The sequence below is a fragment of the Camelus bactrianus genome, chromosome 2 (assembly GCF_048773025.1).
Source record: "Camelus bactrianus isolate YW-2024 breed Bactrian camel chromosome 2, ASM4877302v1, whole genome shotgun sequence".
Classification (NCBI taxonomy): Eukaryota; Metazoa; Chordata; class Mammalia; order Artiodactyla; family Camelidae; genus Camelus; species Camelus bactrianus.
In genome coordinates, this window is record NC_133540.1 from 87,586,281 (window position 1) to 87,603,239 (window position 16,959).

At 43.5% G+C, this 16,959-nt stretch overlaps 2 protein-coding genes across 3 annotated transcripts in view; one reads left to right on the top strand and one right to left on the bottom strand.

Annotated features, from left to right (window-relative positions):
* The window catches only part of SHROOM3 (shroom family member 3), a 297,110-nt gene that overhangs the window by 211,957 nt on the left and 68,194 nt on the right, over positions 1-16,959 (top strand). The gene's annotated exons all lie outside the window — the stretch shown is intronic.
* The window catches only part of LOC123612604 (uncharacterized), a 31,077-nt gene that overhangs the window by 11,498 nt on the left and 2,620 nt on the right, over positions 1-16,959 (bottom strand). Inside the window, exon 2 of the mRNA XM_074375304.1 lies at positions 8,966-9,493. Within this exon, the coding sequence (XP_074231405.1) occupies positions 8,966-9,493 (528 nt within the window). The remainder of the gene's footprint in view (positions 1-8,965; positions 9,494-16,959) is intronic.

Sequence of the window (16,959 nt, forward strand, 5' to 3'; positions counted from 1 at the left end):
TCATATAACACAATCTTAGGGAGAAAACCTAGTCAGTAGAATAGATGTCTTGATGGTATGAGTAACACTAATAAGGTGTCCTTTTTGAAAGGCCTAAGGTTCTGATCTAATGGAAAAACCAGAAGTGCCAAATCAATGAGCAATTTCAAAAAAGAACTAATTTTGGTTTTGTTGATGTTTTGTATCCGTATGAAGAATTCATCGTTGGCGTCTGATGAATTCTCTTGGTCAAGGAAGTGGTTCTTTACAATAAATAAGTCATAGGTTTGTAAGCAGTGGAATAACATGATGGTTTTAGTCACTGAGATAAATTTCTATGGACCATTTGTTCTGTTTGTATGACATTTCATAGCAGTGTTACCTGCCTCCATTTCCAGTTCTGCTTTCTCCTTAGATATTACATGTGATTAGATTCAGATACCTCTACTCAGCCGTAAAACCCACCACCTACTGCTGTCCAGGCGTGCAGGTGTTTTCATCCCACGTCTACTCTGCCCAGTCTTTCTCCCTTTCCATCTCTCATCTCCTGCACTGTCTCAGTGACTCCTTCTCCCCACCCAGTCCCCAGGCGGGCTCTCAGACAAGGAAGCAGTTCCTGTATTCCCAAAATACAAGCTGCAAGCCAATGACAGAAACTGTACTGAATTCCGGCCCTAAATTGGTTTTGCTTCCCCCTCGTCACACCTCCCCGCTCCCGTCCTTATTTATCTTCATCTGTATCTTCAGGAACTTAGGAATATTTTTCTGGGAAGAAAAAAAGTTTTCCAGCTTACAGTTTCAATTATGTCCCAGAAACAACTTCAGTCCTCAGTACTTACGCTCCTTGGACACCATCAATTAAGACATTCACCCCCCCTTGACAGAAAATAATGTTCACACGTCTTCCAGGCACAGGTTAGGTTGAGGATGCTGGTGGGCTCAGCCCTGCACGCCCTGGTGCACGCCGCCTCCCCACTTTCCCTGTGTACGTTCTCCCCGGTGTCAAGGACACACCAGTATTTGAATGCACTCCAGCTGAACCCATGCTCTTAAGGACCTGTCACTTCTAGAGTCTTACCTGTCAGGATTCTGGGCTGTCAGTACTCATTGTCACTTAGATCACGTGTCTTTTTTCCAAGAGTCTAATGCCCTTCATGCAGCAAGCACACTTCGCCTCCTTCCGGAAGGTTGCGCTGTTAGTAGTTTACATCAACCCTGTTCAGAGCTTCAGGGTTGAAAAGGAAAAACCCTTTCTCCAGCACAAACAACTACAGTCACTTTTAAGCTAGTGAGATTTTGTTGTTTGAATTGTGCTTGACCTGGACTTGTTACACGTGAATTTGCAAAGTGGGTTTTCTTCTCTGAAATTTTGTTTGGTGACCAAAATTGAAATGAATACCATGAGTTTGAAGACTTTTACCATAGTTCTCCAACATAATCATTATTCTCCTCCATACAACGTTAATCATGATTTTAAGGGCAGCCTAATTAATGAGCACCAACATTGAATAAGCATTTTACGTTCTAAGTGCGTCATGTGAAGTATTACATCTAAAACTCCTCCAACCCTATGACGCAGGTCCAATTTTTAGCTCTCATTTTACAGATGAGGAAGCTGCTTCAGTGGAGCTGGTAATGACCAGCCTGAGGTCACACAGTAGGTGCTGCAGCCAGGATTCAAATCTAAGTGTTCCACCCCAGAGGCTGCACTCTTAACTCTGGTGCAATGCTGGCCCCACAGCAGTGGGATTTCACCTTAGTGACAAAGGCATGATGGTCGCAATCAGCGAGCCCACCTCCTCCTGTTCACTTCATCCTCCACCTGCCACCAGCGTGATTTCTCGAAGGTGCATATTCGATCATGACACTGGTGTAAAACTTTTAGTGATTTCTCATTGCCTACCAGATAAAGTCTAAATCCTGAAGATGACCCAAAAGGCTCCCTTCCATCATCTAACTCTCTGACTGTGTTGTTTGCCACCTGCCCATCCCTTGGCCGTGTCACTTCCTGTTCCCCAGTTGGCCTGTGCTTTTTGATACTTTGGGACCTTCAAACTTTCTGCCCTGACCTTTATTTCCCCTCCTCCTACCCCAGTCAGCTCATGCACATCCTTCAGGATCTCTCTAAAACATCTTCTCTATACCCTTCCCTGACATGAAAGTCCTCTCCTCTATTTGCTGCCAGCTCATAGATCTGTTAATCGAAGTGAAAATAGCTACCATATTTGAGCTCTCATGTTCTAGGCACAGTGCTGAGCATTTTGCATGGTTGGTGGCTTCACATCTGGAGCTGCAAACACAATGATCTGAGAAATGTATCAGTTTCTTTTTAAAAATAGTGGACTATAATTTCTGTTTTGAGACCTCATTCAGCAAGGAGACAAACTTAATATCAGCCCATTCAGAGTCTCCTCCAGTTCCTAGGGTTGCAGCTGCATTGTGAGCAGCTCATGCAGAGTCCAGGGGTGTGTGTGTGTTGCTGGGAAGTCAGGTAAAGTTGCAACTTTGGTCTCTATGTCACCATCTCCCCATACTGGTATCAGACGTGTCTGGTCACCATCCAAGCTGAGATGGTGGTGTCTGCAGCCTCCTCAGATCCAGCAGGCATCTATGCCCTCTTGACTTCACCAGAAACATTCTGTCTCTCCTAGACCACTCTGGGTGAGGAGGATTGGTGAAAGCATCTCTCTCCCACCTGGGTGCACCACACAGACATTTCTTTAACTCCTACTCTGTGCTGAGTTCCCAGCCTCTCTGGGACTGAGCCAGTTCTCCAGACTCTTGCTTGAAGTCAGGACCCACATACTTTCTGCTCTCAAATCCCTACACCTATGTGGAGCTTCCCATAAAAGCCTCAGAGTTGCTCCCGCTTCTGATTCCCCTTCAGTTCCCTTCTGACTCACCTTACCCTTTGTTTGTCTGAGAAAGCTGTAATGTCTACTGGAGAAAAACTGGCCCTGAGTTGTCTTTCAAATCTTAAACCTGGATTTTTTTGTTATGTGAGTTCTGCTAAGTCATCCCTTCCTTGGTTAATGAATGACGCCAACTGGGAGGAAAGACAGGACTATGAAGAAACTCAGTGGTGGGAATGAGAACCATTAATATCTCAGTTTTAGTCATGCCCAACAGACACAAACGCTCAATGATTAGTTCATATAATCTTTGCAAAAACCTGTGGGAGGTGTAATTATTATTTTATAGAGGAAAAACTGAGGCTTAGTGAGATCAATTAACTCTGCACACTGCTGGCAAGCTCTTGGCCACCACACCTAACTATCCTTATGTTATGGAAATAATTTCTTTAGATATCTGAGTTTCCCACTTAAACTGAGCTCCTTGAAGTCAGTGCTAGGGCTTCATCCATCCTTCTTCTTCTTTGATGGAGGTGCTGGGGGTTGAACCCAGGACCTTGTGTATGCTAGGCACGCACGCTACCAACTGAGCCAACCCCTCCCCCGAAGACCTCATCTATCCTGATAGCCACAACCCTGTACAGGTGCTCATTAAGTAGTACTTGAATTGAAATGGGTCAAGGAGAGAGAAGGAGAAAGGAGGAGGGGAAAGGGTGAATGGGATAATTCCCTTATCTAAGCTCTTCTGAAACTTCCTGAATGATATTCTGTCAACTAAAATATAAGGGAAGTTGAAAACTTAATGGTATTAACTAAATCACATCCAGAACTGAATTCTCCTTACCTTATACTGTCAGATTATTCTAGGCATAAAAATTAATTCCTTGGAAAAGGTGTCTAAGAAAAGGTGTAATGGCATCAGTGACACAGCAACAACAAGTGGGGACCACATGCATAAATGAGCAGTGACCAGAACTGTGGACAGTTATCACAGCCAATGCAGTCCCAGTGGATTTTTCTTTACTTTCTAGACATGGCCATCTGGGATGCTGGTGGTATATAAATCTGATAACTTCTGGAATTTCACACCTTTTTATGAAATTTTCCTCTGAAAGCTCTTGTTATTTCACATTACATAAACCCCTCTGATAACAAATATCATATTTATTAGACCATGCATCTAGGTGAAGGGTAAACGTTTTAGGCATGCCCAAGTTCCAGTCAAAGGCGGGTTTGCTGAACCTTCTTGTCCTTCTTCATAATTGTCTATCTACAATCAGTTTTATAGTTTTCATTTTCATTACTTGGTCTTGTACAACGCAAAAGAAGTAAAATGAGAAAGTTAACATTTCCCCCATCCCACATCTCCCAAGTAACTTCAGTTAACAGCCTAGTGAATATTCTTCATTGTGTGTTTCACAAACATGTTCAATCACATCTTCATGTTTTTAGGAGTTGGATGTTTCTTTTTCTGTTCTCTCTTCTGCCCTTATTGCAGGGGAGGACATAGCTCAGTGGTAGAGCACACGCTTAGCATGCACGAGGTCCTGGGTTCAATCTCTAGTACCTCCATTAAAAAAATAATAAAATCAATTAATCAATAAACCTAATTACCTCCTCCCACACAAAATTAAAAAAAAAAAAAAGAAACTGAAAAGACAACCCACAGAATGGGAGAAAATACTTATAAATCACATATCTGATAAGAGACTTGTATCCAGAATATATAAAGAACTCTTACTTTCAAATGCTGCACGATGTGCTTCAGAATTAATTTAACCACTTTCTTTATGAACACTTAGGTTGCTTCCAATCTCCAGGATACAGTTCTAGTCTTTCAACCAAGACTTTCCAAAGAGAGGGCTGTCAATCCTTGTCTCCTAAATGACTTGAGGCTGCTGTTACTTAATCAGTGACCCCCATAACATTGAAAATGGTCTTTGTTTCAATAAGGACAAAAACTTGCTGACTCCCTTCACCATCGGCAGCCACCCCTTCGAGCCTTATTCTGCTAGTTCTGCTGTTGTTCTCGTTTTCCTTTTTGCTTCTATTTAGACCTGTGCAGGTTTGATGCAGGATCCACAAAGCCACCCATGTGCGCTGCCACAGAGTGCTGTACCAATCTCCATTTGTGGTGCCACAAATAGTGAGTGAACTTTTGCCTACCTAGTCCTCCCCTCTCCATTCCTTGGGTTCTGACCTCTGCAAGATCCTAAGGAGCTTTCTAGGTAAAAGCCAGGTTGCATAAAGGCCTTTCCTTGGAGCCCTGGTCCTGAGGCTACAAAGAGCAACAGGAAACACAGGTGTCTTTGTCAATACGAATCAGCTGCAGGCAGCAGCAGATGCCTTAAATAAGGAGAGAGGGTGAGGAAGGTGTCCGCGTAGAGGACTTGGGGGCTCACGGGGCTGTTTGGGGGAAAGGACTGTGATCAGGAGTAACTAACTCTGAGAAGCTGAAAGAGATAATGGGGTTTTCCCCTTTCATGCTAACCATCACCACTTCATGAAATAAACTATTGCCCAGGTTTGGAGCAGTCTTAAATGCATTTCCTTACTTTAAATGTCCATTTTAACATTTTATTCATCAGGATAGTTATTCATTTGTTTTTCACATTTTGCTGTGAGTGGTTCAAAAAATTAAAATATTTGTCAAAGTGAGTATCACATTAGAAGTTTAAAAATGTTCGCACTAAACCCAAATCCCCATTGGAGAAGGGAGCACACCATATATTCTTCCTATTTTCTCTCTGAAGCAAACAACCCATGTATTCTTTCTTGGTTGTGTTTAGACTGACCATTGAACAGTCCTTAGAAATAATTTTCAATATTCAACAGATATTGGCATTGGTTTCCTAAGGCATCAACATCCAAGAGTCCAGATGAACCAGGGAATTTCCTGTGTAGCTGTGGCAGGAGCCAGATGTTGTGTTGCTGTGTTGTTGTTATTCTTTAGCAAAGACTCTTATGTTTCAAATAGTTATGCTTTTCACATTAAAACTTTGTTTATTTGGAATAATGGAAAGAATGCCAAATGGTATTGGTAAGAAGTAATGGTTAACTATTTCCAAGGGAAATTTAGTTTCATATTCTGAAGTATGAAAGTAATGGTAGACTATTTCTAAGTGAAATTTAATAAAGTACAATGTATATTACAAAATTTACTACCATAAAATATAGAAAAGAAATTTGTGAAAGAATAAATTCTGAAGAAAATCACATGCATGATTTCTATATGTAATTTCTTTGAAGATATAATTCTTTAAATATATTAGACTGGTTAAAATTAAATAATTCAAATAATAATTGCTGAAGCTGGAATTTAGAGATATTTGGAAGTAATCCTAAATTTCTGAAGCTTTTGTTTGAAAAAGATATTCATTCTTGCAGGTTTCTCCTTAGTAATAAGACCTGACAATTGTAGTGGAAAAACAAGCTACTAAATGTATATATAGTATGAAGCAGAACATTCTGCATTATGCTAGATCCTCAGTTAGCATAGTCTAATATTACATGATTTTAAATATTTCTGGGTTACCGTATTGAACTCGAACTGAATTTTGGGTTAGTAGGTTGAAATATTTAAGAAAGGAGAGAGGAAAAGGATTTGGCCGGTGAGTGCATACAGTGCCGGGCCTGTCCCCACCCCTGCTCCTGACTCATGACCCCTCCCCCATCACTGCCTGGGTGCAGCTTCCACACCTCTGTCTGGCATGTCTCTGTGTAGGTGGGTTCTGTGGTCCCCCACGCTGTCAGGGATTCATCCCAGGCCCTCTGGTCTTTTCCTCCCACCACCTGCTCCAGCATCATAAAAGTCTTGCGAAAAGGGGTATTGGAAAAAAGTGTGCCTCTTTCCAAGTGTAAATTTTATGGTAAATGAATTATATCCCAAGAAAGACGTTTTTAAAAAGAATCATGACTTTAAACAAAAGAAAAAGTATGCAAACAGGAGGTTGTTGCCTGACCATGCACACCCTTTCTCTAAGATCAGGCTGTATACTTTTCCTATTTGTTACCTCCAAATAAGATATCTTAGCATTTTTTAAGGCATCATCTCTTGATCCCTATATCTGTTTTCGTTTGAAAAAAATAAAAGGCTTTGGGTTCCAGTATGATATGCTGTTTCTGAGAGTAAGCTTGATATAGGAACTAAAGGGCAGAATGACTTGACAGAAACCACCTTGGCATTTATCCCTACATACACTTGATACATGGAACTATTTCACAGACATTTCTCATTTATACTCTATGAGGAAGGGATGAACCATTTTGCAGAAGGAGAACTGAGGCACCAGGGGAGGGAACTTGCCCCCTAGCTCAGAGAGATGCAGGGAGATGGTAGCATAATTTTGTCTTGCTGTGGAGAGTTCTTTGTTTCCAGCCTTGCCTTTGATCCCATGAGACAGTTTGTTTTCCTTTCATCTACAAATATCTGACAATGCCTGTAAATTACAGATACAAGTAAAAAGTATTCTTCCAGAATCTGTGATGCAATGGAAGCCCAGGGACCTCCCGTCATAGTGATGGATTTCACAGGTATGATTCAGGCTGTGTGGGAGGTAAAATTTGGATCCAAAGTCTGTTCTTAATCATCAATTTAAAGTGATGTTTCACACAGGAATAGAGGGATCTGGTCCACCATTAAGAGATTTCACCCGACTCTGAGGACTTAGAAAACAAGACAAAGCAGCAGGGAGGTCTTATCTCTTCTTCCTCCAGAGCTCCTGGATGTGTCCTCAACTAATACTTATTTCCTAATCATGGTGGCAGTGGCAATGTGCTTTCTAAACTGCAAGGACTGACCACGTCTTTAAAATTTAAGTTCTGGAAAATCTCCAGCTTCCACCCAAAACCAGATTTCCCACAAGACATTAGGACACAGGACAGGCAACTTTAGCCTCCCTGCTTCCAACAACTAGTGTGTGTGGGTACCCCACTGATTGTGTGTGTGTATTTGTACATGCTTGTGATACCATATTGAAAACAAAATACAGTTCTCAGGTGGGGAATACCTTGGGGAGGGGGGATCCTGTCCATAACGGTATCAGTAAAGAGCTTTATTTAGTGGTTGCTGTAGCCCCTAATGTTTCTGCATTCTTCCAGGATATCACAAAGAGTAAAGGCAAATACTATTAACTCTATGAGAAGCCTTCTGGTTCCTACTTCATTAGGCATTCTCTTTTTTGTGTCTATATGTGTATTTATTGCCTGAAATAGAGAACATGACATTTTAACAGCGATTCTGCTTGAATGAGAAGTAATAAAAGCCAATTTCAAACCTGTTATTTTAATCTCTGGCAGTGACATGTGAAAGCAATTAAGAAGGGTGCTCTCTACGGGAAAAAAAAATCTTCCCTCCATTGAAACAGTCTGGAAGAGCCTTTAAAGAAAGATTAAACTGAAAATAGCACCATACCTTCCTTAAGAGTATTAAATAGGCACCCCGTCCTATCATAATGCAAAACAAATGCTAACGTGTACATTGCCCAAGACCCTAAAGTCTGCAAAGCTGGTTCCAAAATCTCCTGAAGGACCACAGTTCATAACCACTGAAATGATCACCTGTCCTTCATCTAGAGATGATGCTCCTGGAAACAAAAGGACTGGGAAGGGAGGTTTCAACAGCATTTAGCTGATCATCAACAACCTGAATCTGTCCGGTTGATTTATACTGAAAAAGGATACACGGAGAAAAACGATGGCTAGTTTCCTGGTAATGTGAGCTTTTTTTCTTCCTTCCTTTCTTTCTTTTTTTTTTTTTAAAAGCTGTGAACTTTTTACCTTGCTTCATTCATGCTTCATTTGATCAATTACTAACTGTATAGCCCCTAAAAAGCGAGAGCGCGGGCTTCTTGAAGTTGATACCTTGCTTTTGGATCCCTCTTCGTTTCAGAATGGGCGGGGAGGTGGAGTTAAGACACCTTTGTGAGTACGAACCGATGAAGCAGAGCCTGGGAGTGTGTGTCGGTCCCCTGAACACCACAACGACCGAGGACGCGGACTGCGGAGGGGCGAGCGGAGCCCGACTCTCGCAGCCCGGAATCCGTTTTCAAACCTTCGGGAGCCAGCTCTGCCATTGACATGCAAATCCCGTCCTGAGCGCCCGGGCCAATCCGGGAGGCTTCCTGTGGGATTACCTGGTGGCGAGCGCCCCGCGAGCGCGGTCCCTCCGGCGCGGACCCCGCGGCCGGGGTGGCGTGGTGGTCGGGCACCCCCGCACCCTCCGGGCCCGGCGCGGGGATTCGGCCCCTCCGGCCGCGCGCCACAGGCCCGCCGCGCCGCAGCTGCAGTAGCCCGGACGCCGCGGTGCAGGGCGCGGCCGAGCCGCCCATTGTTGAGCGCGGCCGAGCCCCGCCGACGATGCCCGGCGCCGCCTCCTCGCAGCTGCGGCGAGATTTGAACTTGGCGTCGGCCCGAGCCCAGCGCGGCCCCGCGGTAGGGGGGCAGCGGCGGCCCCGCGAGCGGCGATGGTGAGTTCGGTGCCCGGGTCCGCTTCCCCTGGCCCGCGGCCGGGGCGGCGGGGCGCACTGCTTCCTTTGACGAGGGAGGGCGGGTGCCCGCCGTCTGCTTTCTAAAGGGTGTCTATTTCGGTCCCTGCGGCGACTCTGGAAAACCCGGTCAGTGCGGATGGGCCCGCTGGCGGGCTTTCTCTGCCCGCAGCCGGCCTGGTGGGGGGCGGCGGAGTGGGTAGGTGGCGCGCTCCGAGGGTCTCCAGAAATTCCTGGGTCTCGGCCTTTTTTTTTTTTTTTTTTTTTTAATATTAAGGAAGCAGAAACTGCCACTTCAAAAGGAAAAGAACTGCAGTTTATTGACAGCGTGAAAACTTTTCAGAAGAAATGATCTGTGAAATATTTTAATTTTGATAAATTACTTTCTCCGAGGGCTCCTACTGAGTGTAGAACCACTTGCCTTTCTTAATTTTACTACATTTGTTTCTGTAGGAAATATCCCATTTTCAGGGGCATGCCTGCCCCTCCCCCCTTACACTTGTTAAAGAACTTAACGCAATTTTTGAAAAAGGTGTGTGCCGCTGTCGTGTAGAAAAATTAAATAATGAAAATGAACGTATACCTGACACATGCTTTACTGAGTTGCCAGAGAGAGAAAGTGCATTGCTGAGGGGTTGGGGAGCGGTTATAAAATTTAAATACATTCAGCATCCGGTGGGGGTGGGGTGTGTCCGCCTCTCTCTCTGATGTATTTTGGCATTACTTTTGTTTGTTTTTAATTTAATCGTAGTGTCGTTGTGGTACGCTTCTGTGCATGGAGCCTTTTGGACTGGGAGGAATGGGCGCCCATGACGTATAATCTCCATGGAGAGATTGCTGCCAGACATCGGGGTGCAACAGGAAATCTTAGCACAGTGGCGTCTAAAGATAGTTCTATTTCTAATTAGTTAATATTTAAAGGCTAGTTAAATTATCATTTCTGATTAGAAGCGCTCGGGTCAGACATATGGCTAAATCGTCCCTCAAATCATCTCACCCTACCGTGGTTTACATCTTAATTTTGATGGTTATTTTTGTCTTTTAAAAATCTTTTTTCCCTGATCACCAAAGTATGAATGATCATTGCAGAAAAGGTGGAATATACAAAACTAAGAAAGATGTAAACTGTTTATAACAGTAGCATTTACATTCTATATAACAATAACATTTACATTCTATATGCTAAGGCCTAGTTTTTCATAGAAGCCTAGTCATTTGAAAACTTTGCAGCTAGGGACTTTTAAAAATTGCTGACAAACTTGGTTTAGGAGCTAAAACTAGGAATTGACCAGGAAATAAAATTGTACCTTAAAAAATGTGATAAACAACAATAACTTTTTCACACGGTTCATGGGACAGAATTTATTGTGGCAATTTCTCTTGAGTCAGCTTCCCACATCTGCTCCTGACAAATGGTTTCTGTTTGTATAGTCTGTTTTGTAAATACATTTCTACCACTAAGGCAAAGTGCCCAAACACATACTCCTTTCCCGTGCTGGTAGCTTAGGCTCATCGAGTTAATATTTTTATTGGTTTCTGCATCAGAACTTCCTCACCGTCCACTTGATAAAACCCTGGAGAAGGTTACCAAGGGATGTTGCAGAGAATTTACTTCCCTGGAGATTTTAAGAATAGGATAAACATCCATCTGCCTAGGATGGCTTCAGTGCAGTACCATCTGGATAAAGGAAGGCTAAGCCACCTCTCTGAACCCCCAAAATGAGGAATTCTAAACAAATTTCAGTTCTCAGTAACCTAGGACCAACAGAAATACAGATTGCTCCTAAGCCCAGGATGTGGTGAATCCCTGTTCTGATTTATGTACAACAAATAGTCTCCTTTGGTAAGAGATTTTAAATGATCCCTGGGACTTGCCAATCCTTTTCTATTGATAGAGAGCAAATCAATAATGATTTCTTTACCTTCTAAGAAGTTCTAGGTTGAATACAGTATAAGTTCCGTAACTTACAGTAAATGAATGAATTGATTCATGGAAATTCAAAGTTCTGCCTCGTAAGAAGGCAGAAAGAGGGATGTGTGTGTAATAAACCCTGGAGCTTAGGTTGGTGTCCCTGAGAGCTGTCTACACTGGGGACCCAGCCTTCTTTTCAGTCTCGCATCCTGTGTGTTAAATCTGGTTACATTTTTACATGCACATTTTACTTCCTCCTCAATATTTATTCTTAACTTTCCATGTAGAAACTAGTATAGAAACCCAGGTAGTCCTTTTACCCAAACCAATTCCTATAACATCTGTTGGAGGCTGTTCCCCTGAACTACAGCTGTGGTGCTGTTTTCCTGGGGACTTTCAGAAGGGGGGGATTTCATGGGTTGCTGCTTCCTCTGCCTTCCTGTGTGACAGAAGTATCCTGTAATTCTAACCACTGTGTGACCTCAATTGCAGTCACACCTTCCTCCCTTTCTGTAGTGTCACTTGATCAAGAAAGCCAACCCCTTGTTCTCCCTGCAGGATCACTGGGAGGGGTTCACTTTCTAGGAAAGGTCATGTCAGAAAGAAAATGGGGAAGTCAGGAGTCTCTGGGCTGGGTGGTTTTTTTACCTCTACCTCACATCCTTCAGCTTGTCATATTTCTCCACGCATGCCCAGCAGGTCTTCTTATGCCATGGTAACGCCCAGAGAAGGGATAGGAGTAGGAGCAATGGTGGCTCGTTTGTTCAACAAACATTTGCTCTGTGGGAGGTAGCCCAGCAACTGGAGATGGGTTCTCTGCCCTCTGGGAACTTGTCATATAAGGGGAGCAATCAAACATGTTAATAAGCTAGTGCTACTTTGAGGGAGAAGAGTACAGGGGTTAGGAATTTAGTTTTGTTGTAAAGTTAAATATACATCAACCCTGTGACTCAACACATCCACGCCTAGCTGTTAACCCAAGTTGATGAAAACAAAGGTCCACAAAATGATTTTTACAGAGCAGCCCCAGCAGCCTTATTCACAGTTGCCAACCACTGAGAACAACCCTCTGTCCATCAACAAGAAAATGGATAAATTGTGGTACATCCATGCTGACGGAATACTACTCAGCAATCAAAAGGGATGGACTTGTGATATACACAACAGCCTGCGCGAATCTCAGAACCATTCTGTTAAACTGAAAGAAGCCAGACACCAAAGACTAGACAAGCAGTTCTGTTTTTGAAGTACTACAGGCAGAACTAATCTATGACAGCAGAAGTTAGTGGTTGCTTCTGGGAGCCAGGGAGTTTGACTGGAAAGAGATAAAAAGAGACTTTCTGGTCTCTGGGAAATGTTCCATGTCTTGATCTGTGTGATGGTTATACAATGATCAAACTACATCAAACTGAACAGTTAAGACACATGTATTTTCTTGTATGCAAAGCATTAGCTCAATTAGAAGAAGAAGAAGAATTTAAGTTCTAGAGATGAATGAAGGTATACATCCCATCTCTGCCTCTAGGTATGTGTTACCTTGGGCAAGTTATTAAATGCCTGTGAACCCGGAAACACTGGACAATAATAAAACAGCTCCTTCATAGGGTTGTTGTAAGGATCAAGTTAGATAATGAAAGTATTCTGCTTGGTAAGTACTCAATAAATGTCAGCTAATAATCCCATGTACTGTAATAAATATGTGGTGTTGGTGTTGGTGACACTTTTTGGGAAAGCCACTTCACTTATTTAAGATTATCAAGGATCTTGTAACATATTAACTGATATCCTTAGCATTATATGTATCTTCATTTTAATGGGTCCTTTCTCGAGGTGGTAGGGAATTTAAAGTTCTTGCCTACCTGTTCAAAATACCGCTGGGGCTTTGCTTTGCCAACAGAGGTAAACCTCAGCAAGAAGAAATACCTGCAAGGGAAGCCCTCTTTTTTTGAGGACTGATTAAATGATGGTAGTTAAGGCTAACTCCCAGACTAGGCGCACAGCATTCACAGAATTCAGGCGAAGGGTTTACATATTACATCCTCTTTCCAAAGATGTAGATGGAAGAGAAAAACCGTTGATCTCTGTGTCTAATTAATATTGTGCTTTTTTTTTTTTAAGGGACACATGGAACTCTAATTTTCAGTAAAATACCTTGCACAGAATGGTAAACATAAATAGTTAATCTTTTAAGCTTCAATTATTTACATTCAACAAAGTGTTTGGGAAAGACAATACATAGTTTGCCAACTCTAGCAGAGGCATTTTGTTGTTGGGTTGGTTTAATTCATTCAGTAAATATTTATCAAACATTAACTGAGAACATATCAGCCTCCGGGAATTCAGTGATGAATAAGACATTTTACACTCAAGGGTTCATAGGTGCCCTAACTGTGAGTGTGAATGTGTGTCTACTTCTCCTGGAAATTTTTTCAGAGCAGAGGGCTCTGTCTTAGGCTAGTCTTGTTGGTTTTTTAAAAATCCTCTTGCGTAAGATGGAGGTTTAAAATCCTGGGTTTTTCCCTCTTTGTTGGTGCTATTTTCTTAAATATCAGAATTTCTTCTTTCTGTCTATACTTTAAAGTAACAACAACAAAACTGTCTTCTATAAAGGCAGTGTAGTGTCAGGGAATGGTCTTAGCCTGTGGGGACAGAACCCCTGGGTTTGCATCTGAGCTCTGCTACCTCCTAGTAATTTAGGGTTCTTAAATTCTTTAAGCCTGAATTTTCTCATCCACAAAAAGGTGAATAAGTAATACTTTGAAAGAGGTATTAATCTGTATCAGATCAGGCTGTTATAAGGATTAAATGATAAAATACACATAAAAATAACTAGCCTGGCACCTGGCTAGTTAATTAATTTCTAATATTTATCAAGTACTTGCTAAGAGTCAAGCGCTGTCTGAAACTTGTATCTTCCTGACACTCCTGTGAAGTCGGCACTTTTATTACCCCTTTTCAAGGAAACCCAAAACACAGAAGAGATTTAAATAGCTTGCTGAGGGCATGGAAGTGCCAGGACAGGAACCCCCCCAAGATCTTGCATCTCAACCGAGAATGTTCATGATGTCAGTTACTTTTCCCTTTTAGGTAAAATTATTTTTGAGATTTAATTACCACAGGGAGAAAGGGACACCAGTGAGGGGGGCTAGGACCACCATTATGGGCTGCGTGCATGTGAACACTGGTGATGGAGAGTTGGTGCATCTTTAAATGGTTAATGGGTCTACTTTCTACCTTGTGGAGGGGGGCTTGCAGGAGAGGTGCTGATGTACATGTCAGGGTCTTTCCCCTGCCCCTCAGAAGTCTTCCTGTCAGCCCTCCCTCCAACATTGCCCATCATCCCCTACCCCAGTGACTCCAATTAAGAAGTCAATGTGTGAACAAAAAATGTGGGCAACAAGCACTTGTTAGGGTTTGCCTAGGTTTTGTGGAAGCCGTGTAGGGATTGACATGAATGTGATATTATCGTGGTCTCCACCAGGAAGGCAGAGTGAGATGTGTGCCCCAGACCCCTGAAAGTAAGAGGACCAGGAAACTGTTACCCTGGAAGATTTTGTATTCTCCATTTCCGTGGTGTTTCCTCAACTGCCTGGGTTCTAGAGAACCCTGAGTTAGAAGTTTAAGAATAAATCCCAAGAACCCGACTGAATTCATGAAGACATACAAAGTCACGCTGGCCAATTTATTAAAATAATGTGCAGATACCTCGGAGAGGGGGTACGTAGTTAAATAACAGCTTTCCTGTTTAGATATGAGCCTTTTCACTTCATACCCACCCCGCCCCGCCCAAGTACTGGTTTTTGTGCGGAGGCTCTGTATTAATGTTCTCAACAACCACGCCTCTCCTCTGCAGCGAGGCTAGACAGACAGAACTTCAGGACCGTTTCCTCAACCACCCAGTGGTTCCAGGTCTGTTTAAGGAACACCCCCCCCCCACAAGAAGTCCCCCAGCCTGCAGAGTGGGGGCCTCTGGAGGAGATGTGCTGAAGCCAGGGGTCATGGGAGGAGTCCCTTTGCAAAGTGCTGCTTGTATTTGAAGGAATGTCACCATGTACCAGTTTTGTTCATCCAAGTAACCTCATCTCGGAGCAAAATCCCTGGCGGATGAAATTTTTGGGGTTCTGCTCTCTGAGGGGGAGAAAAGAAACCTGCAGGGATCTTGGCTCCTTGGTTTTCCCTGACTCCTCAAGGCTGCTTGGCTGCATGCAAGCTCCACAGCCTTTTAGTCTGATCTACAATAGCTCCGCTAAAGTCCGGAGAATCGCAGGACTGTCGCTTGAAGTCCCTCTCTGCCTCTTCACCATCGCCTCCAGCCTCTTTCCCTCAACTTTAAGCCCTTTGTGTTGGTTGCCATGGTTACCTCTTCACCACTAGCAGCTGGAATTCCATAGTGAGAGGAGGCTGCCTCCCCACTGAGCCAGGTCTGGCTGGGGCGGAGGCCACCAATCTGCCGCTGGGGTCACAGTCCAGTACCTTCTCTTTGTCATGGATTCTGTACCCTTCCCAGGCTTGGCATGCTGGTGAGAGAGTGGCAGGGGAGACCAGGGCTGTTGTCCAGTGCACAGGGTATCTCCTGCCCTCAGCTGGCCTGGCTGCCCTGTGACCTGCCCGCTGCCGCTTCCTTTGGATGTTGATACCCAGGGCAGGACCTGCTCCACCCAGTCAGATAAAAATGACCACTCACTTCCCCACCTGCTTTCCCATCAGCTTTTATGCCCAATACCATCTGTTGATGCATAGTTGATGCGAACAAGGCTGTGGTCTGGAAGGATCTGGTACCCAAGGCAGGTTTTCCTCCAGCCTGGAAGAGCAGGCAGGCACAGGAAACTGGGGGACAGTGGGGAGACCTGAGGTTCAAGAGAGCAGTGTGAGAACACAGCTAGCTCAGAGTTTGTCAAGAAGCTGATCCTTCAGGTACTGTTTAAGGCCTAAATTTCTTCTCATTTGGGCTGCCATTGGCTCCAGCACTAAAACAGGAATTGTAAACCCGGGGGAAAATGAAGCAGGCCCGGTGGTGAGAGCAGGGAGCAGCAGTAACCAGTAGAAATGGCCCCAAGCCGTCACTCCTGAGGAAGCCAGTGCTGGGGGAATGGTGCTCTTCCTGGGATCCGGCAGCTCGGTTTTCACGGTTGTGAACAAGGTTAAGGGCATGCTTTGGAGCTTTTATAATACATCGAGTCCTGGCTTGACCACTTTCTTTGTGATCTTGAGCAGCTTATTTGAATTACTCCATGCCTCAGTTTCCTTTTCTGTAAAAGAGGGCGAACACTTCATACGGTTGTTGTGAGGATTGAACTTGTAATGTAAAAATACTTTGTAAAGCCCAACACAGGTGCCAATTTGTAATATTATGAAGTGATGTTTTGAGGGTGCCATGCTAAGCGAAAGACAGATTTTTGTTCCGCTTTTCTGTTACATATATCAGTGGGTCCACAATTCCCTGGAGAGGATAAGATAGTGTTAGGGTAAGTAGGGACATACAGGATTAAGAAAAAGAAGAAGAAAAGGAAAAGAACTCTGGATTGTATTACACTAACCCTATAGGAACCAAGGGAACAATGATGGAGCTGAGTAGAAACTTAGCCAATGGAGCCATAGTTACAGACACCTTGTAAAGGTACATTGTAAACCACAAACGATGACTTTTCCACAAATTGAGTGCAGTTCAGTACCTTCCCTTCCAGTTAAACTGTGCTTCTGAAGAATTTAAAGCAACAACCAGGGGAAAGCT